The 27,970-nt window shown below is 37.9% G+C and overlaps 1 protein-coding gene across 1 annotated transcript in view; it reads left to right on the forward strand.

The window, feature by feature from the left end:
* Positions 1-27,970, forward strand: part of LOC102165543 (uncharacterized) — a 615,604-nt gene that overhangs the window by 159,797 nt on the left and 427,837 nt on the right. Inside the window, exon 3 of the mRNA XM_085024289.1 lies at positions 10,401-10,477. Within this exon, the coding sequence (XP_084880415.1) occupies positions 10,401-10,477 (77 nt within the window). The remainder of the gene's footprint in view (positions 1-10,400; positions 10,478-27,970) is intronic.

The following is a 27,970-nucleotide window of genomic DNA, read 5'->3' on the forward strand; positions in this document are numbered from 1 at the left end:
TGACAATTAATTATCCTTCACCTCTAAAATTTTCTTGTGCCTCTTTGGTGTCTTTTGTTGTCTTTTTTTTTTGTTTGTTTGTTTGTTAGTTTTTGTTGTTGTAAGAACACTTAACATGAAATTTACTCTCTTAACACAATTTTACATACATGAAACAGCATTGTTCACCATAGGCCCTATGTTGTACAGCAGAACTCTAGAACTTACTCATCTCACATAACTGAAACTTACACCCATTGAGGAACAACTCCCCATTTCCCCCTCCTCCAGTCACTGGCAACTAGCATTCTATATTCTGTTCTCTGCTTCTGTGAGTTTAAAAATGCTGTGAAGTTTTCTCAAAAAATTAAAAAGAGAACCACCATATGATCCTGCAAAGCCACATCTGGGTATATGGCCAAAAGTACTAAAGTCAATATCTTGAAAAGAGGTCTACATGTCCACATTCACTGAGACATTATGCACAATAGCCAGGATATGGAAAAACATTGAGTCTACTGATAGATGAATGGATAAAGGAAATAATTATTCAGACTTAAAAAAAAAGGAAATTCTGCCATTTGTGACAACATGAATGAACCTAGAGGAAATTATGCTAAGTGAAATAAGCCAGTCACAGAAAGACAAATACAGCATGATCTCACTTGTATAAGGTACTTTAAATAGTCAAATTTTTATTGATTAAATTTTTTTTTTTTTTTTTTTACTGGTTATTAGGAAAGATGTGTCAAAATCTCCCACTCTGTATATTTGTCTCTTGCCTTTTATTTCTGTCTACATTTACATGTTTTGAGAGTATGTTATTTGGTGGTTACCAATTTAGGGTTGTTATGTAATCTTTTTGGATTGCCAAATTGATTACTTTAAAAAGTTTTTATTGATGGTGGTCTTTCTTACCTCAGTGTCTACTTTGTCTCCTGTAAGTTGGCCATATTATAGGCTAGTCTTAGTATTTGCACAATGTATATTTTTCAGTCCTCTTTACTTTCAATCTTTCTTTGGGGACATTATTTAAGATGTTTTTCTTGTATACAGCATATAGATGGGCTTTTATTTTTCATCCAATCTGACAGTCTTTTCCCTTAAGTTAAAGTGCTCTATGTATAATTTAAAGATATAAAGTAATAATTGCATTTGTAATTTAATATAATATTGACTTTCATCTTAATTTTGCCCTTTATTCCATCTTATTCTTTATTCTCTGTTAATTTCTTTAGGAATAATCAAGTTTTTTTTCTTTCTTTCTTCTTCTTCTTTTTTTTTTTTTTTTTTTTTTGTCTTTTTGCTATTTCTTCAGGCTGCTCCCACGGAATATGGAGGTTCCCAGGCTAGGGGTTGAATAGGAGCTGTAGCCACCGGCCTACGCCAGAGCCACAGCAATGCGCAATCCGAGCCGCGTCTGCAACCTACACCACAGCTCATGGTAATGCCGGATCATTAACCCACTGAGCAAGGGCAGGGACCGAACCCACAACCTCATGGTTCCTAGTCGGATTCATTAACCACTGCACCACGACAGGAACTCCTAATCAAGTTTTTAAAAAAATTTCTACTTCTTCAATAGCTAGTAGGTTATAAATTATTTTATTATTATATTTTGTGTTTATGCTAGAGAGCCTCAAATATATGCTTATTAGAGCATAATGCAAGTAAATTTGCACTTTACCATATCTCAAATAATTCAAATTCTCAATAATATTTGAACTCCATTTAACCTCTGTTATGGGCTGAATGTTTATGTCCCCCTGAAATTTATGTATTGAAGCCCTAACCCCCAATGTGATGATATTAAGTGGTCGGGCCTTTGGGAGATAATTAGGTTTAGATGAGGCCATAATGGTGGAGTCCCCATGATGGAGTTTGTGTCCTTATGAGAAGAGACTAGAGAGCCTCCTCTCAGACTTAGCCTCCAAAACTATAAGAACGTAAACATCTATTGTTTAAGCCACTTAGTCTATGGTATTTTGTTAGAGCAGCCCAAGCTAAGACAACTTCCATGTATTTTTTTTTTTTTTTGCTACACCTCACAAGACCTTGTTATAATTATAAATATTCTTTGGGGTTTGTCCACATCTTTACTCTTTTCAATGATCTTTATTCTTTCCTGAATTTATGTGTCTTTCTGGGATCATTTTCCTCCTGCCTAAAGAACACATATTACCTTGTAGATTTTTTAATGTGAAAATATTTTTATTTTTGCCTTCATTTCTAAAAGGATATTTTCACTAGGTATAAAATTCTAGATTGATAACTTTTAAAAGATATCTAAATACTGTCACCTGACTTCCAGAGATTCTGTCAAAGGGTCTGATGTCAGTCTTACTTTTATTCCTTTGAAAATAAATATATTTTTTTTCCTTCTAAACACTTTAAAGTTATCCTCTTTGGCTTTGGTATTTGGTAGGTTTACTGTGATGTCATAGATATCATGCTTGGAGTTTCAAGACTTTATTAAGTCAGTGGCTTCAGGGCATCTATGAGTTTAGGAATATTCTTGGTCTGTGTTCCTTTGAGAGCACTGAGTCCTAACCACTAGATGATCAGGGACTCTGTGCCCCTTTAAATATCACTACTTTGACTCATTCTTTATGTCATCTTTTCATGGGACCCAAATTATCTGTATTTTAGGCCTTTTTAACTATAGTTCCATATGCCTCTTATTCTCTCTTCTTTGCTATGCTTTTTTGTTTTCCTCTCTGTGATTAGTGAAGGTCAGGATTTTCCAACCTTGGCTCTACACAGATTTTGGGCCAGATAATGTTTTTGTTATTGTGCAGTGCTCTCTTGTGCATTATGGAATATATAGCAGTACCTCTGACCTCTATCCATTAGGTGGCAGTAGCATTCCCCCAGTCAATACAAAAATATCTCCAGACATTCTTAAACATCCCTTGGGGGACCCAGTCACACCTGCATAAGAACCACTTGACCTATTTCACGGTACATTTTAGAGTTAACATATCACTTATAATTCTTGGTTAAACTGCCTTCACCTGAGTCATGAGTTTGCAGATGAGCTCCACCTAGCAGCTTTTCTGGGGTCTTTGTAGAGACTTCTTTACAGAGGACTTTCCTTCAAGGCAAAGGTAAATACTTCAGTAGATTTCCAAGCTTGGGGCACCCATTTCTCACTGGTTCAATGAATGGGGAAGAAGAAGGCCCTTAATACAGCTGACACATTTTGATCCAGAAGTGGTGTCCCAGGGAGCAACAGGTACATTCTGGCGTACATTTCTCAGTACTTTTCCTATCTCCCAAGTATTCAGAGGCCCCTGCCAAAACTTCTCTTTCTTCTGCTCTCTCCATTATGGTTTTGCATCACTCCTCTGGGAATGCCATTCTGTAGAGATCAGACTGTTTGGGCCCTCAAGTGGTGAGAAAACTGTTATTAAATGGGGAACATAAAATGAGCATGGGGCATGGGGTCATGGGACTCTAGGTTCAGCTCTGGGTTATGATTTTGATATAATAACTCAACCTCTCTGGAACCACTTTACCTATTGGAAAACCAGGGACTGATTTACATATTTTGTGCTAACCTAACTTACAGTTCTCTATTTCTTCTTCTATGTTTAGCCTGTACTCCCATGTGTAAAGCTGATAATTTATTTATTACTGCTCTTTTCAGTTCTAGAATTTCTATTTGATTCATTTTTCAGGTGATAGTATCTACCTTTTAGTCTATTTTTGGAACATTTATCATGTGATTTTAATGTCCTTGTTTGGTAATTCCAATATTTATTTCACCAGGAGTTTTTCTGTTGTTCATTTCTTCCTTCTATCTTGACTAGTGATTTTTATTATATTCTGGAGATTATGTGTAAAAAATGGGAACCATTGTGAATGATATCTTTCCCCAGAGAATGTTTATATTTTTCTCTGCCAGTAAGTTAGAGGAGGGACATATCAACTAGATAATAAGTACATACTGAAATGGTTCAATGTTGAGTGTTAACCTTTGTGAAAGTTAGTCTCTTTAGTGTTTTCCCACAATTCTAGGACATCACCATCAATGTCTCAAAGTTATATAATTTAGTTAATCTGTTTCTAAAAATTAGTAGCTTTTAGGTTTTCATTTCATTTAGCATTGATTTCATTTCATTTAGCATTTTGTTTAGCATTACTCCTTTCATTTAGCATTGATTATATTTGTGTTTTTCAAACCAATATAATTCTCGCTTCCAGTAATATCACTCGTAATACAATATATTTAAAATGTTATACTATTGTCTCTGAGATTTTTTTTCTATGACACTGAAACCTTTGGCAATGACAATTATGTGATGACCATTGCTTAGCTAGAAAGTCGTGAGACACATCATAATTTAAACAATGTTAAAATTTGAAAATAGAAGAATACATCTTAAAATGGATGTGACTACACTTAGAACAGTTCCTGGTGAAGAGTAAATGTGAATTATTATTTTTAGAACAGTAGTATCATGATCTAACATACCTTTTAAAAAGACTCTCTCTAAAACTCAATAATAAGAAAATGAACAATCCAATTAAAAACGATCAGAAGAGAAATCTCATCCAAGAAGACATACAGATGGCAAATAAGCATATGAAAAGATGTTCAACATCATATGTCATTAAAGAATTGCAAAGTAGGAGTTTCCATCATGGCTCAGTGGTTAATGAACCCGACTAGTAACCATGAGGTTGCAGGTTCAATCGATGAGGTTGCGGGTTTGATCCGTGGCCTCACTCAGTAGGTTAAGGATCCAGCATTGCCTTAAGTTGTGGTGTAGGTCACAGACATGGCTTTGATCCTGTGTTGCTGTGGCTGTGGTGTAGACTGGAAGCTGTAGCTCCTATTCGACCCCTAGTCTGGGAACCTCCATATGCCATGGGTGTGGCCCTAAAAAGCAAAAAAAAAAAAAAAAAGGCAAAAAAAAAAAGAATTTCAAATTAAAACAAAATTGAGATACCACTACACACCTAGAACATGAACAACATCAAATACTAAAGAAGGTGTGGAGCAATAGGAATCTCATTCATTGCTGGTAGATATGCAAAATGTTATAGCCCCTTTGGAAGATAGTTTGTCACTTTTTATAAAACAAAACGTATTCTTAAAATATGATCCAGCAGTCACCCTCTTTGGTGTTTATCTAAGTGAGTTAAAAAAAAAAAACTGCCCACAGATGTTTATAGGAACTTTATTCATAATTGCACAAACGTGGAAGCAACCAAAATGTTCTTCAGTAGGTAAATGGATTTAAAAAAAAAAAGGTACATCTAGGCAATGGAATGTGGAATGTTATTCAGTGCTAAAAAGAAATCAACTCATGAAAAAATAGGCTGGTACCTTAAATACATACTGCTAAGAAGAAAAGCCAATTTGAAAAGGTCAATATGAAAAGAAAAAAAATCTGAAAAGGCTACATGCTATAACTCTATCACATTCTAGGAAAGGCAAAACTATGAAGACAGTGAAAAGATCAGTAGCTGCCAGGAGTTGTAGGGGAGGCATGGATGGATAGGCAGTACACAGAGGATTTGTAAGATGGTGAAACTATTCTGTATAATACTGTAATTGTGGCCACACTCTGTTTTGCATTTGTCAATACTCAGAGGATACATAGCAGCAAGACTGAATCCTAGTATAAACTATGGACTTTGAATCATTATGACGTGTTAGTGTAGGTTCATTCATTGTAACAAATGTACCACTCTGGTGTGGGATGTCGATAGTGGGAGAGACTCTGCCTGTGTAGGGCGTGGGATATACTGGAACTCTATACTTCCTGCTCAGTTTTTCTGGGAACCTAAAATTAGTTTATAAAGTCTATTAAAACTGTAAAAAAGAAATATCTAACTGTAATGTAGAGAATAGTTTTAAAGGGTGAGTTCAAGATCAGATAGGAAACTTTTTTTTTCAAGTAAGAAATCATTACTTGAAAAAGAGATGAGTGTGGGAGTGGTGCAGAGTGGTCCAATTCTTGATATGTTTGAAGACATATTAAACAGAATTTTTGATAGATTGGATATGGATTATTAGAGAAAATAGAATTATAAATAAATGCACGATTTAGGTCTCAATGCCAAGGAGAATGGAATTGATATTTATAAAAATGGAGAAGGCAGGAGAAAGAGTTTTATTAGGATGTTGGGTGGGAGAGGAAGGAAGGTCAAGATTATGATTTGGGATATTTAAGTGTCTATTAGATACTAAAAAGTAACATTGCAGTTGCGTACATGGGTCTAGAGTTCTGGGGACACATTTAAAAGAGATCAACATTTGGAAGTCATCAGTGATGAGACAGCACTTCACATCATGAGAATGATCTTGAGGTTACCGGGGCAGTAGGTTTTAGATAGAGGAGAGGGCTGCAGCATAGCTTTGGTGGCCTTCAATGCTAAAGGTTTGGAAAATGGGGAAAAATCAGAAAAGAAGACTGAAAAGGAATAACTCCTTGAATCATGAGAAGGGGTCCTTTAAGCCAAAAAAAAAAAAAAAAAACACCAAAAAACCCCAGAATTATGGAAGGTGTTGCATTCTGCTGCTAAGCTGCATTATGAAACATCTTATATTCTTTTAAGAATACTTGTTTTTGAATTGAATTTCATCACATAGTATTTGAGATTTTCATGTTTTGGTAATTTATAAGTGAAATAGTCATAATTTTCTTTCATTGCTCAGTCATTATTTGTAGATCAATGTTACAATAGCCTCTTGACATCAGCTAATCAAAATTACCTAGGTGAGTGGGGTTGTAAATATACCCCACACTGCCACTTTCCATTCATGTTAAATCACGAATCCTCTTTTGTCTTCAAATGTGTTTCTCACCATTTTTTATTTGTTTTGTGGTTGTAGTTATAAGATTATCAGATCCATGTTTCTCTCCCCTTTTCATAGTTCATCCAGGCTTTAAAGGAAGAATCCAGCAGTGAATTTTTTTTTTAATTGAGAGATAATCGACATCTTTATTGTGTTAAGTCAGACCTCCCATTGATGAAGTAATCTCTCCATTTACTTGGGTTTATTTTATGACTTTTAATAGGGCGTTAAAGTTTTCTCTGCTAAGATGCACATTGTATTAGGCTAATTTCTAAGTAAGTATAATTTAAAAATGGAAAACTATCTGATCTAATTGCTTATTGCTATAATAAAAAATGCTACTGATTTTTCTATGTTTTTCTATGTTCAGAAAGCATGATGAACTCTCATTCTAAAGTTTGTTGATTCTGCTTGAAGTGCAATGTAAATTATTATATCCTCTTATTATATCCTCTTTATAAAAGTACATTTTGACATTTCCCCAATTTTTAAAATGTTTTCCATTAAGAATCATGTTTACTGTTGGCTTTAAGGATATAGCCTTTACGATGTTAAGTATTTCCTTCTAATCTGGTTTGTGATAGTTTTGCAATAAGTGGGTGCTGAACTTCATCTATATGTTTCTAAATCTGCTAATAGGATGAGGTAATTTTTTTCTTTTTGACCATTAAAATGTTAAATTAACGTATTTTCTTATGCTGATTCATGTCACTATTCTTGCCATAAATCTTACTTCATCATTATATAGTTACTTAAATAATACTAGTTTTGTTTATCTAGTATTTGTTTTAAGATTTTGGCAATTATATTCATAAGTCAGGCAGGTATGAAATTATGGGGTTTTTAACAAACTTTTTTGGAGAAGTTTTAAGTTTCAGAAAAATCGAGCAGAAATTACAGAGTTTGCATGTACTGCTTCCGTCTCCCCTAGTTTGCTCTATTATTAACACTTCACATTTATTACGATTAATGAGCCTTATTAATACATTATTATTAAATAGAGTCTATAGTTTCCATTAGGGTTTATTCTTGGTGTTGTACATCCTATAGGTATTGACAAACATATAGTGTCATGTGTCCACCGTTAGAGTATCATACAGAATAGTTTCATGACCTGAAACACCTCAGTATTCCTTCTATTCATCCCTTCCCGTACCTCAAGCCTTGACAACCACTGGGCTTTTACTGTCTCTATAATTTTGTGTTTTCCAGAAAGTGATGTAGTTGGAATTAAATCCTACAGTTTTCAGCCTTTTCAGTTTCGCTTCTTTCATTTAGAAACATATATTTAAGGTTTCTGCATATCTTTTCACAGCTTGATAGCTCACTTTTTTTAATTACTGAAAAATATCCCATTGTCTGAATATACCACAGACTGTTTTTTCCATTTATCTATTGAAAGACATGGAATTGTGTATTCGTGTATTGTTCTAATTGAGTTTGAGAAAGTAGGTTGCACTAGAATCTTAAATTTTTTTTTTCTTTTTTCTCCATTTTGGATAACTGGTATAAAACATATTATCTGTGCCTTGAAATTTAGTGAAATGTCCTTTTAATACTATCTGGGTCTTGGGTAAATATCCAGTCAGTGGACAGAAATCATAGTAATTTGAAGAGAAAAAGGAATAATATTAAATGGTAATGAGGAACTGTAAGGAATGCAGAAGTAGTATGTGTACAGACAATTCACTCTTTCTATGGCTAAAGCAGCAAATTTGGAAAACGGATCCCTTGTCTCCACCAAAAGTTGAGATTTAGGCTATTAGAAAGGGTGTGACTATAGCTCTTTGGATGGTGGGAAAAGTTACTTAGGTGCCATAGGACCAGCTGGTTATGAGGAAACTGCCTACTGAGGTATCATAAATTGTGGAACCTGCTTTCTGGGGTCCTTGATGATGGAACTGGATGAGAGGTCAGCCCTGGAGTTCTGCTAAAACTGAATAAGATGCCACCTACCACGGCACCTGGGAGACTCTAGAAAAGGGACTGGGAAGCTGTACACAAGGGTCCTGAATTTGCTAGGTGCTGGCTGAAGTGCTTGCAGAACTCACCAACAGTTTCCTGCTAGATCATGCGTGAGTTTCTTTAAAGTCAGCTGGTTGGAATGTAGAACTTGCCAACAAGTACACACCCCTTATGAAAGTATGCTGAATTCCAGGGGAAGCTAGCTGGGGGGCTGATAGAACTCACTAGAATGCTACCGTGTGGGTACCATTAAAACTTGCTGGGGGAGGGGGGCACTGAATGCTGCAGGATTAGAGAAGAGAAATAAGCACATGGAAACCAGGGAGAGAAGTCCCCTCTCCTGCAGTATTCCTTCACAGCACTCGACTGATAAAGCCTAACGTTATGCCCACTGACAAAGAAGAAAGGTTTATAGGGTCTAGCCCCAGTATCACAAAGCAGGGTAATGAAGGGAGGATTTGGGGCTGAGAGAAAGAAAATTTTAGCTGGTGCAGGGGCTTTATTTTTTGCTAGGAAGAAGGGCAAAAGTAGAGAGAGGTTTCTGTTTGCATTTTTATTAATGTTTGGCTGTTGACGATATATAATTTCTTCTTGTTCCAATTTTGTCATTTGATCTTTTCCCAGGAATTTGTTTGTTAGAGCTGGGCTGTCAAATTTATTGTTGAATAGTTTTCCAAACATTCCTTTAAAATTAATATAAAAATAATGTTAAAAAATCTGTTTATAGTTTTCTTATCCTTTCATAGTCTTTTTTATCTTTTTTGTATTTATTGCTGTTGGTTTGCAAAATGGCCCCTGTACATGGAGGGCAGGGAGAGAATAAAAACAGGGGCAGATCACTTCAGATGGGTAGGTGCCAGGTTTTGGGTTTTTTTGTTTCTTTGTTTTTTGCTTTTTAGGGCTACACCTGAGGCATATGGAGGTTCCCAGGCTAGGGGTTGAAATCGGAGCTGCAGCTGCTGATCTATGCCACAGCCGCCACAAAGCAGTATCTGACACATGCCTGCTGCAACCAACACCACAGCTCGTGGCAATGCTGGATCCTTAACCCACTGAGCGAGGCCAGGGATCAAATCCGCATCCTCAAGAATACTAGTTGGGTTACTTACCGCTGAGCCACAATGGGAACTCCTAGGTGCCAGCTTCAGTGAGCAAGAGAATTTATATAACAGACCTGTTAACATACAGCCATAACAGACAGCTATAAAATGAGTAGATCTATACACCTGTTCGCCAAAATCTTAAAAGTTTATGTAGAAGTTTAATCATATATACTGTTCAGAGGATCTCAACAACACATTCTCAAGGAGGCATCCTTGAAAATGGCTCCTTATGTGGGTGGACAGAATGCACATTTCAAAGACAAGGGAGGAGGTAAAGAGCCTCCTATTGCCCGGGTCCATGTCTTGCAGGTCAACTGATGGTCATACCCCCCCCCCCCCCGTATCTTTTCCAACAATTACAGAGATTGTTAGTGATCACCAAAACAATGTATGTGTTTTCCCAAATTCCTTCATTTTCATTTAGGGTGAGGACATGTGACTATTGGTTGGTCCAAACCAAAGAAAGAGTAGAGAGTAGGACTTCCAGATCAAAGAAGCTAAGAGCCAGTGTTCTCATCCTTCTCTTTCTTCTTCTGTCACAGCTTCCATGGACCCCTGATCACTACTTGAGGAGAATTTTCCTGTGGATTCAACTGACTAGCTATTGTGATGTAAGCAGGTAAAAAAAAAAAACAAAAACCATTTATCATGTTATGCCAATGAGATTTGAGATTTTGTTGTCAGCTACCCTTAATTACCCTAAAACAGCAATGCTTCTCTCCCCCTCTCTCTCTTTCTCTCTTCTTAATCAGTCTTTCTGGAGGTTTATATACTTCAGAAGTCTTTAGAAAAGAAAAATTAGCCTTTGGATTAGTAGAGCACAGTTGATAAAAGCACAGAATATTAGTCAGTGTCTGGTCCTTATTAGCTTTGTGATCTCGGGAAAGATATGCAGTCTCTCTGTGCACTGTTTTACTCATCTGTAAAATGAGAATGAATAATTTTGCTTGTGTCTAAGGGTTGTTGTGAAGATTGAGTGGGTCAGTATATGTAAAGCACTTAGAACAATGTACAGTATGTGCTGTGAACATGTTATCTCTATTTTCTCTATTTTATTAATATCTTTCTTAATCTTCATTACATCTTCTTACTTCTTTGGATTTATTCTTGTTTCTTATCGATTTTTCCCTAGCAATTTTGGGAGTATTTAGCTCACTTACTTATAACCATTCTTGTCATCTGGTAAATGATTTTTAGGATATATTATGCTCCTCACAGTGCTTCCTTCTCTGGTTCCCAGACATTTTGACATGGGGTGCTTTTATGCTCACTCAGCTGTAATTTAGTACTTTTATTTATGAATTTCTCTTTAACTCAAGTGCCACATAGTTGTATGGGGGGAGGCCACAGATACTTGGGGTTTCTATAAGACTTTACATTTGGTCTTGATTCTTAATTTTATTGAATAATAGTTGGAAAACTCTTCAAGATATCACTTCTTTGCAATTTATTGAGGCTTTTTGTGTGTGTGAATCAGTATTCGATTGACTTCTGTGAATGTTTCATGCATGCTTAGAAAATAAAAAGTGTCTGCTCACTGTGTATAAAGTTCACAATATATCTTTTCATTTAGTTATTATTTATAATATATACAAATTTTTAATTTGCTTCCTTAAGCTGTTGGTTTCTGGAACATAAACTTTGAAGATTTCTCCAGCTATAGCCACTGATTTAGTTAGTTATCTTCATGGTTCATCAATTGCTGTTAGAGATTGTGTATATATATTTGTATGTGGTAACATATTCATTATTATCAATCAATTTGATGTTTTGTTCCTAACATATAAGATAAAATTTTATCTATACTCATTTTTTTGCTTTCAATTCTATTCAGTCAGAAATTAATGTGGCTATAGCATACTTCTTTCAGCCATATTTGCCTCATGTGTTATTTTTCACTCTTTTATTTTTTCATCTTGAGTGTGTTCATTGTACATAGATGATTATGAATTGGGGGATAAAGGACACATGCATACTTGTTAAAATATGGGATTGATAAATTGATAAATTTCATATTTATTTAATGAGATATCGAAACTTAATTGAATGAAGGTGGTGAAAACAACCAAGAACAGAAGGATATCTTTGCACATCTGCTTAATTGCTTTGTTTCAGTGTGATGCACTGCTGCAGTGGACACTTTCCATGAAGCTTGTGTCCTGCTAGAGTTGAGTAAAATGGGGATATGGTTACTTCTAGGTGTACTGGTGAAGTGGGAACAGTAGGGATAGTGTTTATGCATGAAGAGCCTTTGGAATAGCCATCTTGGCTCAGTTATTCTCCATTTTCCACACACTGCCCCCAGCACCTGCTCTGGGGAAAATCCCTTGATCCTTTTGAATGCTATTTTATCCATCTCAAAAGTTGATTTTCCTGCTTGTCAAATCATGGGTGGTGATGAGGTAGAAATGTAAAGGAAGTAAGCAGCTACTGGGTCAGATCCAAAGCACACTGACTGGAAACAACAGATATTCATTTAGTTCACAAATGTGTAGGTCATCAATCTAGTCCGGACAGCTCTCCCTCCTGCTCTAACCTGAAATTACTTGTTATCTGGGTATAGTCCATCTTAGGGTGACTTGTTGCATTTGTGGGTCCTTTGGCTGCTGCCTGGAGGAACTTGACTTAGCCCCACTCTGATATTCCTCAAGCAGGCTAGCCTAGGCATACTCTCAAAGGAAAGGCAGAGGTGCAAGAGTCAGGGCAATTTCTATACCCAAGCACTCTTCAAGTCTCTGCATAAGTCAAGTTTGTTACTATCCTTTGGCTAAGGCAAGTCTTGCAGTCAAGCCTACCACCAAAGTAAGGGTTATGCAAAATTATATAGAAAAGGATGTGGATATAGGTAGGAAAAAGTGAGAATATGGACTTTGCATGTTTAAAGTAAAACAATCTTAAACTGAGTTAAAAGCCTTTGGTAAGAAAATACGGAAGTTCTTGTAGTGGCTCAGTGGTTAACGAACCCGACTAATACCCATGAGGACACGGGTTTGATCCCAGGCCTTGCTCAGTGGGGTTAAGAATCTGGCATCGCTGTGAGCTGTGGTGTAGGTTGCAAATGCAGCTTGGATTTGGTGTTGCTGTGGCCGTGGAGTAGGCCGGCAGCTACAGCTCTGATTCGACCCCTAGCCTGGGAACCTCCATATGCCACAGGTATGGCCCTAAAAAGACAAAAAAAAAAAAAAAAAAAAAAAAGAAAAAGAAAAAAAAGATGAGAAATTATAAATATTTATGGGTCATGTGGTATATATGCTAGGCATTTTCTAGTATAATATGTGTTATTATCCTTTACAACACTTCTAAAACATTCTTACCTCTAGGAAATCCTATATTTGGAAGCACCTAGGCATAATTCAATCTTCCTTGAATCACAGAAGTTTTTTATCTGTACTTTAGAATTCTCTCAATCTGAATTGGGAACTCTCAGTATTTCAAAAATTTTTCTATATATTTGGAAATTTAAAATGCTTAGCTGTAGTTGAATTAAATTAAACTAACAGATGCCATAATATAATACTTGCTATGCTCTAAATCAATTAATTATTCAGTGTTGCAGCTTTGTGAAATAAATTCGTTTTTCTATTAAACAGTCTGATTTTAAATTTTGCATGAAATGTTAAATACAAGACAAGACACCATAAATCTCCTAGAAGAGAACATAGGCAAAGCATTCTCTGACATCAACCATACAAATGTTTTCTTAGTAAGTCTCCCAAGGCAATAGAAATAAAAACAAAAATAAACCAATGGGACATAAACTTATAAGCTTTTTCAAAGCAAAGGAAACCATAAAAAAGAAAACAAAAAGACAACCTACAGAATGGGAGACAATAGTTGCAAATGATGCAATTGACAAGGGCTTAATCTCCAAACTATACAAACAACTCTTACAACTCAACAGCAAAGAAACAAACAACCCAATTTAAAAATGGGCAAAAGACCTGAAAAGACTTTTCTCCAAAGAAAACATATGTATGGCCAACAGGCACATGAAAAAAATGCTCAACATTACTAATTATTAACGAAATGCAAATCAAAACTACAATGAGGTACAACCTCACGCAGTCAGAATGGCTGTCATTAATAAGTCTACAAATAACAGGAGTTCCCGTCGTGGCGCAGTGGAAACTAATTTGACTAGCATCCATGAGGATGCAGGTTCGATCCCTGGCCTTGCTCAGTGGGTTGAGGATCTAGCATTGCCGTGAGCTGTGGTGTAGGTCGCACATGCGGCTTGGATCTGCGTTGCTGTGGTTGTGGTGTAGGCCAGTGACTACATCTCTGATTTGACCCCTAGCCTGGGAACCTCCATCCCGCAGGTGTGGCCCTAAGAAGCAAAAAAAAAAGTCTACAAATAACAAATGCTGGAGAGGGTATGGAGAAAAGGGAACCCCTCTACCCTGTTGGCAGGAATATAAATTGGTACAACCACTATGGAAAACAGTATGGAGTTCTTCAGAAAACTAGATATAGATCTGCCATGTGATCCAGCAGTCCTGCTCCTGGGCATCTATCTGGACAAAACTTTCTCTGAAAGAGATACATGCACCCTGTTCATTGCAGCACTATTCACGATAGTTTGGGTATTGCCTTTTATACCAGATAAGCTTGGATGCTATGATGACTCTTAACTTGTGATCACACTTAAGACCGAGAAAATCAGATGATGAGGGAAGACTTTTTTTTCTAGAACAAAGAGAAATGTTGCTGAGTTTTACAAAAATGCATTCTTGTATTATATTTATCTAATTAAATCACTTAATTCATTATCAGACTAGCATATCCCTGATAGGAAATAATATTGGTATTTAAAATATTAGAGGTCCTGAGTCCTCTATAACTGCAGATATTCTAGCAAAAACTTCAATTCTTGCCTGAAATCTTAGAGAAGAAATGTAAGAACTGGGCTAGACTAGAAGATTTCTATCTTTTCCCCAACTCTGAGTCTATAATACTTTGTTAGATTCCTCTTATTTCAAAGATATGAACATTATTATGTCCTAATAATGTCTCAGATGCTATATAGGTAGGCTCTGTGATGGCTCACCTGTGTATTCATACAACATTGAAATCCTCACAGAATTAAGGCATAAGCATTTGTTGAGAGTCGAAAACCAAATTCAAAGACTGTCTTTTCACTTGAATGACCCGTAAATGACTTTGATAAATAAGCACTGTTGCCTTGGTAAATAAAACCTGCAAATTAAATACTGTTTTATTTCCTTTGGTATTTTCTCAATGGTGTAGAAAATTTGTCTTATCTTCCACTAAATTTAATGTGGCAGATTGGTGTTACTTCTTGAGTGCAATGAATATTATTTACCTAGAAGAGGAAAGTTGGTCAGGCAAGCTTTTTGAAAACATTAGCCTCATTCGGTTGTTTTATTAATAATTATTTACTGAGAGCCTATATGGAAGAGAGAGTGCTTAGAACAAGAAAAACAAAGATGATTAAAATCTGCTTCTTGTCCTTGAAGATCTTAAAATTTTATAGGAGAGGTAATCAAGGGATAGATACTACAATATTGAAAAAAAATCGGTGCTTAATTATACATGTAGGGCAATGGGAGCACAGAGGGGGACACTTAGCCCAATGGTCAGGGGAGGCTTCTTGAAGTAAATAAAATCTGAATTGAGGAATGAAAAGCAGGATTAGGGGCTGCAAGCTTTTGTGTATAGAACAAGCCAAGGATGATGATTAGGTTTATGTGTCAACTTGACTGGGCCATGGAGTACCCAGACATTGGGTCAAACATTCTAAATGTGAGTGTGACGTTGTTTCTGGATGAGATTAATGTCTGAATCAGTAGACTGAGTAAAACAAATTCCACTCCCTAATGTGGGTGGGCCCTGCCCAGTCAATTGAAGATCTGAATAGAAAAAAAAGGCTGAATAAGAGGGAATTCTTCCTTTTGACTGATTGAACTGGGATATTGTCTTTTCCTGCCTTTGGACTTGAAATGAAAATCAGCCCTTGTTTCTTAAGTCTGCTGACTTTCAGACTAAACCTTACACTATTGATCCTCCTTCTGGTTCTTAGGGCTTCAGACCTCAGACTCAGAGTGGAACTATGTGATCTGCCCTCCACTTGGGTCTCTAGCTTACCAATTGCAGATCTTAGAACTTTTTAGCCTCCATAATTGCATGAGCTGATAAAATATTATAATACACATGGTATTATATATATAGTATGTTACATAGAACTATAATGTAAATATAATTATCTATATGCATACATTTATGTTTCTCTGGAAAACCCTGACTACTTATGCATCAAAGAATGCCACCATCTCTAGTCATACTACTGACTTTCAAAACTGTAAGAGTAAATTTGTATTATTTTAAGCTATAAGATTTATGGAAATTTGTTACAGCATCAGTAGGAAACTAATGCAACTAATAAAATAGACAGACACATGTCAAGATTGATCATGGGAGTTCCCTTTGTGGCTCAGTGGTTAACGAACCCAAGTAGTATCCATGAGGAAGTGCGTTCGATCCCTGGCCTTGCCCAGTGGGTTAAGGATCTGGTGTTGCCATGAGCTGTGGTGTAGGTCACAGACGAGGCTCTGATCCAGCATTGCTGTGGCTGTGGTGTAGGCCAGCAGCAATAGCTCTGATTTAACCCCTAGCCTGGATAGTTCCATAGGCTGCTTATGCAGCCCTAAGGGAAAAAAAAAAAAAAAAGGATTGATTATGGACAAAAGAGAGGTAGAACAAATGTACAGCAATAAGAATGATTTAAAAAAATAGGAAATAACTATAAGTGCCATAGATATTAAAATACAGTAAGAGGATATTATTATGAACAGCTTTGTAAAAACTAATTTGAAATATTTGGTTAAGAAAAAAAATCCTGGAAAAATTATTACTAAAACTGACTCAGAAAGAAATGAAAAACTTGAACCGTGATATAACCATTAAAGTAACTGAACAAATAGCTAATTATTTCCCACAAAGATCTACTAAATGTTCAAGAAAAATTTTCAGTCCCACACAAATTATTCCTGAGTGTAAAAAAAAAAAAAGGAACACTACTGAGTGCATTTAGTGGGATTATCCTAACTTTGATACAAAAACATTACAAAGACAGAATGATAAAGAAAAATTATAGGTCAGCTTAACTTTGGAACATAAATGCAAAATTGTAAATAATTATTAGTAATTAAATCCAGATATCCATTAACAAGAAAATATGTCATGATCAAAATGAGTTAATTCCAAGGAATAAAAGTTGGATTAATGTTAGAAAATCAACATGAAACTAACAGGAGAGAAATAATAAATCATAAAAGCATTTCATTAGCCGTAGGAAAAGTATTAGGTATAATTCAATACTTATTCATTAAAAAGTAGTAATTAGAAGGGCCTTTCAGGAAGCCAATACACCATACTTAAAAGAACACAGAAAATGTCATATATAATGGGAAATAGTTAATCACTTCCTTTAAATTAGGAGTAAGAAAAGTATAGCTATAATTACTCCTTCTATTCAACATTTTATGAACCCCTGACCAATATAGTAAGATGAGAATGACTTTTAATTTATGGATTTAAAAGGAAGAAATAAGCCTTTCATTATTTTCTGACGATAATATTGGCTCTGTTGAAAACGCAAAAGAATATACGGAAAATTATAAGTAATTTAGCAAGTTTAGTAGGTACAAAAATCAATATAAAATCAACTATTGTTCTACACAACACTACCAGTTAGAAATATTTTCTTAAATGTACAATAGTGCCAATAAAAATACAAATAGAAACAAATTTAACAAAAGATGTAAAACACCTTTAAGAAGAAAGTTATGAAATTCTGAACAACATTGAAGAAAACTGTAATTGAGTAGCATACTATATCCATGAATAAGAAGACTCAGTATCCTAAAGTTGACAATTCTTTCCAAATCCTTCTATCAGTTGAGAAAAATTTCAGTCATTGATATGTGGGATTTTAAGTGTTTGTTAAAGTGTCTTACCCCTTTATCCCCAAAGTGATATTTTTGACAAAGTATTTTCACCCCACTTTATGAAATTATAATCATATTGTTCTTAATACATGGTTAAAAACTTTAAATATAAAATTTGTAAATATAAAACTTGGTTTTGAACATGTATTTGAGGAGAATATTTTAAAGGTAAAATTGTTTATACCTGAAAGTAAATTGCTTTAAACAAGTTATCTGTATTAGTAAGAAAATATAAGAATCTATACTCATACTTCTTTTAGCTGTAAAAGTTTTGCTATTCAAATGCAGCCTTCTGAGTATCCAATCTCTTGTGGCTCTCTAGAAAAATGATAAACATAATTTTCTTTGGAACACTACCCACAGACTGTGAGATGATTCCAATCTCTCTTTTTTATAATTATTACTCAATGACTTTATTACATTTATAGTTGCACAATGATCATCACAATCCAATTTTAGAGGATTTCCATCCCACAACCCCAGCACATCCCCTCACCCCACAAACTGTCTCCTTTGGAAACCGTTAAGCTTTTCAAAGTCTGTGAGGCAGTATCTGTTCTGCAAAGAAGTTCAGTCTGTCCTTTTTTCAGATTCCACATGCCAGTGAAAGCATTGGATGTTGGTGCCTCACCGTCTGACTGACCTCACTTAGCGTGATACCTTCTAGGTCCATCCATGTTGCTAAAAATGCCGGTATTTCATTCCGTTTAATGGCTGCGTAACATTCCATTGTGTATACGTACCACATCTTCTGGATCCACTCCTCTGTCAATGGGCATTTAGGTTGTTTCCATGTCTTGGCTACTGAAAAGAGTGCTGCAATGAACACTGGAGTACATGTGTCTTTGCGAGTCGTGGTTTTCTCTGGATGGATGCCCGGGAGTGGGATTGCTGGGTCAAATGGTAGTTCTACGTTTAGTTTTCTGAGGCATCTCCATACTGTTTTCCACAGTGGTTGCACCAATTGACAATCCCACCAACAGTGTACTAGGGTTCCCTTTTCTCCACACTCTCTCCAGCACTTAATTGTTTGTAGACTTTTGGATGATGGCCATTCTGGCTGGTGTAAGGTGGGTACCTCAGAGTGCTTTTGATTTGCATTTCTCTAATAATGGGTGATGTTGAACATCTTTTCATGTGCCTTTTTGGCCATCTGTCTGTCTTCTTTGGAGAATTGTCTGTTTAGATCTGCCGCCCATTTTTGGATGGGGTTGTTTGTTTTTTTGGTATTGAGCTGCAGAAGGTGTTTACAAATTTTGGAGATGAATCCCTTGTCAGTCGATTCATCTGCAAAGATTTTCTCCCACTCTGTGGGTTGTCTTTTCGTTTTGTTTAGGGTTTCCTTTGCTGTGCAGAAACTTTGAAGTTTGAGTAGGTCCCATTTGTTTATTTTTGTTTTTGTTGTCAATACTCTGAGAGGTGGATCTGAGAAGATGCTGCTGTCGTTTATGTCAGAGAGTGTTTGGCCTATGTTTTCCTCGAAGAGTTTCAGAGTGTCTGGTCTTAAATCCAGGCCTTTAGTCCATTTTGAGTTTATCTGGGGGTATGGTGTTAAGGAGCGTTCTAATGTCATTCTTTTCCATGTGGCTGCCCAGTTTTCCCAGCACCACTTATTGAACAGGCTCTCTTTTCTCCATTGTATATTCGGGCCTCCTTTGTCATACGTTAGTTGGCTGTAGGTGCGTGGGTTTAATTCTGGGCTCTCTATCCTGTTCCACTGACCTATAGTTCTGTCTTTGTGCCACTACCACACGGTTTTGATGATTGTTGCTTTGTAGGATAGTCTGAAGTCCGGGAGCCTGACTCCTCCAGCTCCATTTTTCCTTTTCAGGATGTCCTTGGCTATTCTGGGTCTTCTGTGCTTCCGAACAAACTTTGAACTATTTTGTTTGAGTTCTGTGAAAAATGTCCTTGGTAATTTGACAGGGATTGCATTGAATCTATAGATTGCCTTGGGTAGCATAGTCATTTTGATAATATTAACTCTTCCAATCCAAGAGCATGGAATGTCTTTCCATCTGTTTGTGTCATCTTTGATTTCTTTCATCAGTGTCTTACGGTTTTCAGAGTACAGGTCTTTTGTCTCTTTAGGTAGGTTTACTCCTGGGTATTTTATTCTTTTGGATGCCACGGTCAACGGGATTGCTTCCCTAATTTCTCTTTCTGGTCTTTCGCTGTTAGTGTGTAGAAATGCCGTCAATTCCTGCGTATTAATGTTGTACCCTGCGACTTTGCCAGATTCATGGACGAGCTCTAAGAGTTTTCTGGTAGAGTCTTTAGGATTCTCTGGGTATAGTATCATGTCATCTGCAAATGGTGATAGTTTTACTCTTCCTTTCCAATTTGGATTCCTTTTATCTCTTTTACTTCTCTGATTGCTGCGGCTAGGACTTCCAAAACTATGTTGAAGAGTAGTTGGATAGTAGTGGTGAGAGCAGACATCCTTGTCTTGTTCCTGATCTCAGCGGGAATTCTTCCAACTTTTTCCCATTGAGAATGACGTTAGTGGTGGGTTTGTCATACACGGCTTTCATTATGTTGAGGTAGGTTCCCTCTGTGCCCACTTTCTGAAGGGTTTTTATCAGAAACGGGTGTTGGATTTTGTCAAAGGCTTTTTCTGTGTCTATCGAGAGGATCATATGGTTTTTATTCTTCAGTTTGTTAATGTGGTGTATCACACTGAAGGATTTGCGGATATTGAAGAACCCTTGCACCCCTGGGATAAATCCCACTTGATCGTGATGTACAATCCTTTTCGTGTATTGTTGGAGGTGGTTTGCTAGTATTTTGTTGAGGACTTTTGCATCGATGTTCATCAGTGAAAGTGGCCTGTAGTTTTCTTTTGTTGTGGTATCTTTGTCTGGTTTTGGTACCAGGGTGATGGTGGCCTCATAGAATGAGTTTGGGAGTATCCCTTCCTCTGCAGTTTTTTTTGGAATAGTTTCAGAAGGAGGGGTGTTAGCTCTTCTCTAAATGTTTGATAGAATTTGCCTGTGAAGCCATCTGGTTCTGCACTTTTGTTTGTTGCAAGTTTTTTAATCACAGTTTCTTTTTTTTTTTTTTTTTTTGCTATTTCTTGGGCCGCTCCTGCGGCATATGGAGGTTCCCAGGCTAGGGGTTGAATCAGAGCTGCAGCCACCAGCCTACGCCAGAGCCACAGCAATGCTGGATCCGAGCCGCGTCTGCAACCTACACCACAGCTCAGGGCAACGCCGGATCGTTAACCCACTGAGCAAGGGCAGGGACCGAACCCGCAACCTCATGGTTCCTAGTCGGATTCGTTAACCACTGCGCCACGACAGGAACTCCTAATCACAGTTTCAATTTCAGTTGTTGTGACTGGTCCCTTCATCTTTTCTGTTTCCTGTTGGTTTAGTCTCGGAAGGTTGTACCTTTCTAAGAATTTGCCCATTTCTTCTAGGTTTTCCGTTTGGTTGGATTTGTAGCCCAGGATGTGATCAATCTTAGAGAATGTTCCATGTGCACTTGAGAAGAATGTGTATTCTGCTGCTTTTGGATGGAATGTCCTATAAATACCTATTAAGTCCATCTGGTCTAATGCTTCGTTCAGGGCCTGTGTCTCCTTATTGATTTTCTGTCTGGATGATCTGTCCATTGCTGTAAGGGGGGTGTTAAAGTCCCCCACTATTATTGTGTTACTGTCGATTTCTCCTCCCTCATACATTGCGGTGAACCTATGTTGGGTGTGTACATACTTAAAATTGTTATATCTTCTTGGAGTGATCCTTTGATCACTAGGCAGTGACCTTCCTTGTCCCTTAAGATATTCTTCATTTTAACGTCTATTTTGTCTGATATGAGTATTGCTACTCCAGCTTTCTTCTGATTCCCGTTTGCACAGAGTATTTTCTTCCATCCTCTCACTTTCAATTTGTATGTGTCCCTAGAAGTGAAGTGGGTCTCTTGAAGACAGCACATGTATGGGTCGTTTTTGTATCCATTCAGCCAGTCTACGTCTTTTGGTTGGGGCATTTAGTCCGTTAACATTTAAGGTACTTATTGATGTGTATGTTCTTATTGCCATTTTATTCATAGCTTTGGATTTGTTTTTGTTGCTCTTTATTCTTCCCTTCTTCTCTTGTTCTCTCCTCTTGTGGTTTGATGACTCTCTTTAGTGTTGTACTTGCGTTGATTTTTCTTATTTGTTTGTGTATCAGTGGTAGATTTCTGGTTTGCAGTTATCCTGAAGTTTTGATACAAGAGTCTCTCTACATTTGAGATTGTTTTAAGTTGTTGGTCTCTTAATTGCAAGTGCATCTCCAGTGTCCTGCATGTGTACCCTCCTCTTACTCATGAGTTCTGATTTTGGTGGCATAATTGTGCGTGGATGATTTTGTATCTTTACTGTATATATACCTTTACTGGTGAGCCTTGTCATTTGCGGTATTTTGGTTTCCTGCTGTGGCCTTTTCTTTTCTGCCTAGAGAAGTTCTTTTCGTATTTGTTGTAAAGCTGGTTTCGTGCTGCTGAATTCTCTCAGCTTTTGCTTATCTGTGAAGCTTTTGATTTCTCCTTCCAATCTGAATGAGAGCCTTGCTGGGTAAAGTAAGCTTGGTTGGAGGTTTTTTCCCTTTCATCACGTGAAGTATATCATGCCACTCCCTTCTGGCCTGCAGAGTTTCTGCTGAAAAATCTGTCCATAACCGTATCGGGGCTCCCTTGTGTGTGTTATTTGTTTCTTTTCCCTAGCTGCTTTCAATGTTTTCTCTTTGTCTTTAATTTTGGTCAGTTTGATTAACATGTGTCTCGGTGTACTCCTCCTTGGGTTTATTTTATGTGGTGCTCATTGTGCTTCACGGATTTGAGGGAGTGGTTCCTTTCCCATGTTAGGGGTGTTTTCGGCTATTATCGCTTAGAATATCTTCTTCTGTCCCCTCCTCTCTCTCTCTTCTCCTTCTGGCACCCCTATGATATGGATGTTGGTGCGTTTAACGTTGTCCCAGAGTTCTCTGAGACTCTCTTCACTTGTTGTCAATCTTTTTTCGCTTTTCTGTTCCATGTGCGTAATTGCCACTAATCTGTCCTCCGCCTCGCTTATTCGTTCTTCCGCCTCCTGTATTCTGCTGTTAGCTGCGGCTAGTGAATTTTTTATTTCAGTTATTGTATTTTGCATCTCTTCTTATTTAAGTTTTATATCTTGTATCTCTTTGCTCAGTGTTTCCTCTAAGTTACCCATCTTTGCCTCCAGTTTATTTCCAATGTCTTGCATCATCTTCAGCATCAACAGTCTAAAGTCTTTTTCCTGGAGGCTGAGAATCTCCTGATCACTTGGCTGATTTTCTGGGGGTTTTTCTCTCTCCCTCATCTGAGTTCTCACTTGCTGTCTTTTCATTTTTATAGGTTTGTGGTGTGGTGACCTTTTTACAGATAATAGAGTTGTTGCCTCTCTTACTTCTGGTGTCTGCCCCCCTTGTGGCTGAAGTTGGTATGGGGGGCTTGCTGTAGGCTTCCTGATGGGAGGGGCTGATGCCTGCCCCCTGGTAGGTGGAGCTGATTCCTATCCCTCTGGTGGGTGGGGCTTTGTCTCTGGAGGAGATTAGGGGTGGCTCTGTGCCTGGGGGGGGGGGCTCTTTGGGCAGCCTGCTTATTGATGCGCAGGGCTGTGATCCCACTTGGATTGTTGTTTGGCTTGGGGTTCTCAGCGCTGATGGGTGGGGCCAGATTTTCCCAAAATGGCCACCTCCAGGGAAAGGCACGCTGCTGAATATTCCCGAGGGCTTTGCTTCCAATGTCCTTCCCCCACAACAAGCCACATTCACCCCCCGTTTTCTGAGGAGGTCCTCCAAGAATTGCGGTCAAGTTTGACCCAGATTCCTATGGAGACTCTGCTTTGCCCTGGGACCCAGTGCACGTGAAAGTCTGTGTGTGCCTTTTAAGAATGGGGTCTCCGTTTCCCCCAGTCTTGTGGAGCTCCTGCACACAAGCCCCACCGGCCTTCAATGCCAGATGCTCTGGGGGCTCTTTCTCCCAGTGCCAGATCCCCACTCGTGGGAGTTTGATGTGGGGCTCAGAACTCTCACTCCCGTAGGTGAGTCTCTGTGAGTGAGCCAGTTACTTTCCAGCCTGTGGGGCTTCCCGCCCAGGAGGTATGGGGTCGGTTATATCATGTAATCGCCCCTCCTACCTCTTGATGTGGCCTCCTCTTTGTCTTCTGGTGTAGGATGTTTTTTGAAAGTTTTCGGTCCATTTGGTTGAAGATTGCTCAGCATTTGGTTGTAAATTTTGTTGTTTTTAGGAGAGAAGTTGAGCTCCAGTCCTTTTTTAAATGCCTTCTTAATCCCATACCTTCAATCTGTTTTTGAAGACTGGAAAAAACAAATCTTGCTAGGAAATGTCACACTATTCACTCCTGATGGGAGTCAGCATTAGTGAGGCAAGTTCAATAATTACTATATTTTTAAAAAGGAGGTTTGTCTTTGGGTTCAAAGTAAGTCAAAATTTTAAAGTTTTGAGAAAACAATGCATGAGAATAGCTTTCTGACCTTGCATACAGAAACATTTCTTAAAGAAGACATAAAAAACCAGGTCATAATTTGGAAGATAAATCAAATTGATACCATTAAAAATAGCACCTATTCATCAAAACAAACCAGAACAGTGGTGCAAGACAAACCACAGACTGTAATAATTAGGCCTCAAAATATATAAATAACTTCTATAAATTCTAGGAAAATGGGCAAAAGACTAGGATAGCCCTTTGTAAAAGAGGCATCTTGAGTGCAAACAAACATATGAAAGTTTCATTAGTGATTAGTTTATTCCATTCATTATTAGGTCACTAATCTTGGGCTGCCAAAAATGTAAAAGTCTGGCAATGTAAAGCGATGGTAAGAATATAGAGTTAAAAGAACATTCAGACACTGACATTTGGAGTGTATGTTGGTATAAACATATTGGAAAATTCTTTGGCAGTATCTAGTACATTTGAGCATCACATATCAAGCAAGCCAGCAAATCCATTCCTAGGTAGACATCCCAGATAAACATTTTCACATGGGCACCAGTGGCCATAGACAATAATTTTATAGTGGAGTCTTGAATAGCAGAAATACTGGAAGCAGAACAGATGTCCGTCAACAATAGAGTGGGTAAAGCACCTGAGATGAATTTAAAAAAATGGTTACTCTAAGATAGTGCAAAGAGATGTATGTCAGCATCAAGGAATAGTATGGGAGAAACTCGGGAAAATAGTGCATGATTCCAAGCGATATGTACAAATAAACTGCATTATTATTTATGCATATAAGCATATGTGTTACAACTTCAGATAAGAGCAAGGGAATTAAAAACATAGCAATCAGGATTTTGATTACCTTTGTGAAGGAGACTAAGGAGTGAGACACAGGAGAGACACACAGGAAACCTCTAGGTTATAGGCAATATTCTTTGCTTAAGCTGACTGGTGAGCCCATAGCTATTTTATTGTTGTTTATATTTTACTGTTTTTGAAACATGTTTTATAAATCTTTTGAATTTGTTCAATAATTATTACATTTTTTTAAAAGTAGGTGTATCTTGCCGTTCGCTTCGCATAGGTAGGCAGAGGGAACAGCGTTTACTGAGGCATGGAAGTCCAATGCTTGAGGAAGGATATAAAGAGGTATTAAAGGAGTGTGTATTGTGAGTGAGGTGAGGACAGATGGAAGCAAATCCGCAGAGGTGGATATGAGTTAGGGACTTACTAGCAAGTACAGAGCTTCTGCTTTCTGCTGCAAGTGATCAAAAATGTTGTGAAGAGATTTTAAACAGAGAATAACAGTCACAGTGCTTTGTACCTAAAACACAGTGACACAGTGTAGAGATGTGGCTCTCAATGCTGACTGCATAACAAAAATCACAGAGGGAGTCCTTTAAAAATGCAGGGCCTGGAGTTCCCGTCGTGGCGCAGTGGTTAACGAATCTGACTAGGAACCATGAGGTTGCGTGTTCGGTCCCTGCCCTTGCTCAGTGGGTTGACGATCTGGCATTGCTGTGAGCTGTGGTGTAGCTTGCAGACACGGCTCGGATCCCGCATTGCTGTGGCTCTGGCGTAGGCCAGTGGCTACAGCTCCGTTTGGACCCCTAGCCTGGGAATCTCCACATGCTGCGGGAGTGGCCCAAGAAATAGCAAAAAGACAAAAAAAATAAATAAATAAAATAAATAAATAAATAAAAATAAAAATGCAGGGCCTGGGCTCCACCCCAGATGGAACTCTGGTATCGTTAGTTGGAAATGGATCTTGGGCTCAGATGTCACCAGGTGAAGAGAATGGATTTGAGGGGGACAATAATGATGGTGATTGTGATAGGCTGACTTTCAAAGGGGCTTTTAGTAATTTTTGCTACCTGGTAGTATGATTTCACTCATGCTTGTATGAAAACTGCTCCCCTTGAATGTGGGCTGGACCTAGTGAATTGCTTCAAATTAATCCAATATGGCAGAGGTGATGGAATGTCACCTCTGAGATTTTTATTACAGAAGATTCTGGCTCTGTCATTAGCTCCTCCTCTCTCTGTCTCTTTCTTGATTGCTCCCTCTGATGAAATCAGCTGCTGTGTTGTGAGCTGTTACATCTGGGGAGGCCCATGTGGCAAGGAACTGAGGGGAGCCTCTGGCCAGTGGCCCACAAGAAACTGAATTCTGCTTACAGCCACATAAATGAGCTTGAATTTGATCCTCCCCCCAGCCAAATCTTGAGATGAGTGCAGCCTTAGTGGACACCTTGGTTGCAAAATGAAAGACCCTGAATCAGAGGACCCAGTTAAGCTGCACCCAGATTCCTGCCCCAGAGAGAATGTGAAGTAATAAATGTTGTTACTCTGAGTGACTACATTTTGGGGCAATGCGTTATGAAGTGGTGTATTACTGATAGGGTAATGATAGTTGTGGTAGATAGAATAATGTTCCCCCCTCCCCCAAAGATGTCCATATCTTCCTTTCTGGAACTTGTGGGAATGTTACATGATGAAGGGGACATTTAATTTGCTAATCATCTGACCTTGAGAAAGGGAGATTATTCCACTGGGCCCAAGGGTCCTTAGAAGGAAAAGGGGATGTGGAAAAGGCCATGTCAGAGTGATGCAGTGGTGCATTGCTAGCTTTAAAGATGGAACGAAGCCACAAGCCAAGATATGTGGGGGGTCCCTAAAACTGGAAAAAGCAGGGAAACAGATTCTTCTGTATAGCACATATTGCCCTAGTCCTACTGACACCATTGTTTTAGCCCTGTGAGACTCATTCTGGACTTCTTAGCTCCAGAACTGTAAAATACTTTTGTGTTGTTTTAAGCCAAGTTTGTGATAATTTACTGCAATAAGAAATTAATGCAGGAGTTCCTGTCATGGCGCAGCAGAAACGAATCTGACTAGGAACCATGAGGTTGCAGGTTCGATCCCCGGCCGGCCATGCTCAGTGGGTTAAGGATCTGGCCTTGCTGTGAGCTGTGGGGTAGGTTGCAGATGCGGCTTGGATCTGGCGTTGCTGTGGCTCTAGCGTAGGACAGCGGCTACAGCTTGGATTAGACCCCTAGCCTGGGAACCTTCATATGCCACGGATGTGGCCCTAAAAAAGACAAAAAGACAAAAAAAAAAAAAAGAAAAAAAGAAAAAAAATAAATTAATGCAATGATTCTAATGATAATAATAATGATGATAAGAATATCATCACCATTTATTCAGTGCTTACTGTATTCCTGGAAACGTGTTACAAGGTTTGGGATGCCCAAACATCCATAGGTGATCGGCACTTTCTCATTCTTATTGCTGTCACCAATAAGACTTTCAAATTGATAGAAACTGGGAGGTGAGAGAAATGAAAGGTGGAAAACCGAACTCCACTTTCTCTGGAATTTACCTGTTGCACAGAGGGATATGGTAGTAATCACACCAGAACTGCATTTTGCAAATAAACCTAATTGCTTTCCTAGCAAGCATGTGGAAGGTCACATGTTTATTTTGACAAAGCTGCCATTGACAAAAGTACTTTTTAAAACACCTCACTAGGTAATCATCATTAGACCCTGAACTGTGTGCTGGGAACCTCTTCACATGAGAAATTACTAATCCTTTAAGAGTAATTTTAATTTTCAGAAATAGCCAAGATTCTCTCAGAGCTAAATTGAGGAAGAGGGTTACTTGTCATGATT

This window comes from Sus scrofa, chromosome 4 (genome assembly GCF_054392235.1).
Source record: "Sus scrofa isolate SSC_HxYL_T2T_F1_AM1 chromosome 4, Sscrofa_HxYL_maternal_Yorkshire_Landrace_v2.0, whole genome shotgun sequence".
NCBI classification, from domain to species: Eukaryota; Metazoa; Chordata; class Mammalia; order Artiodactyla; family Suidae; genus Sus; species Sus scrofa.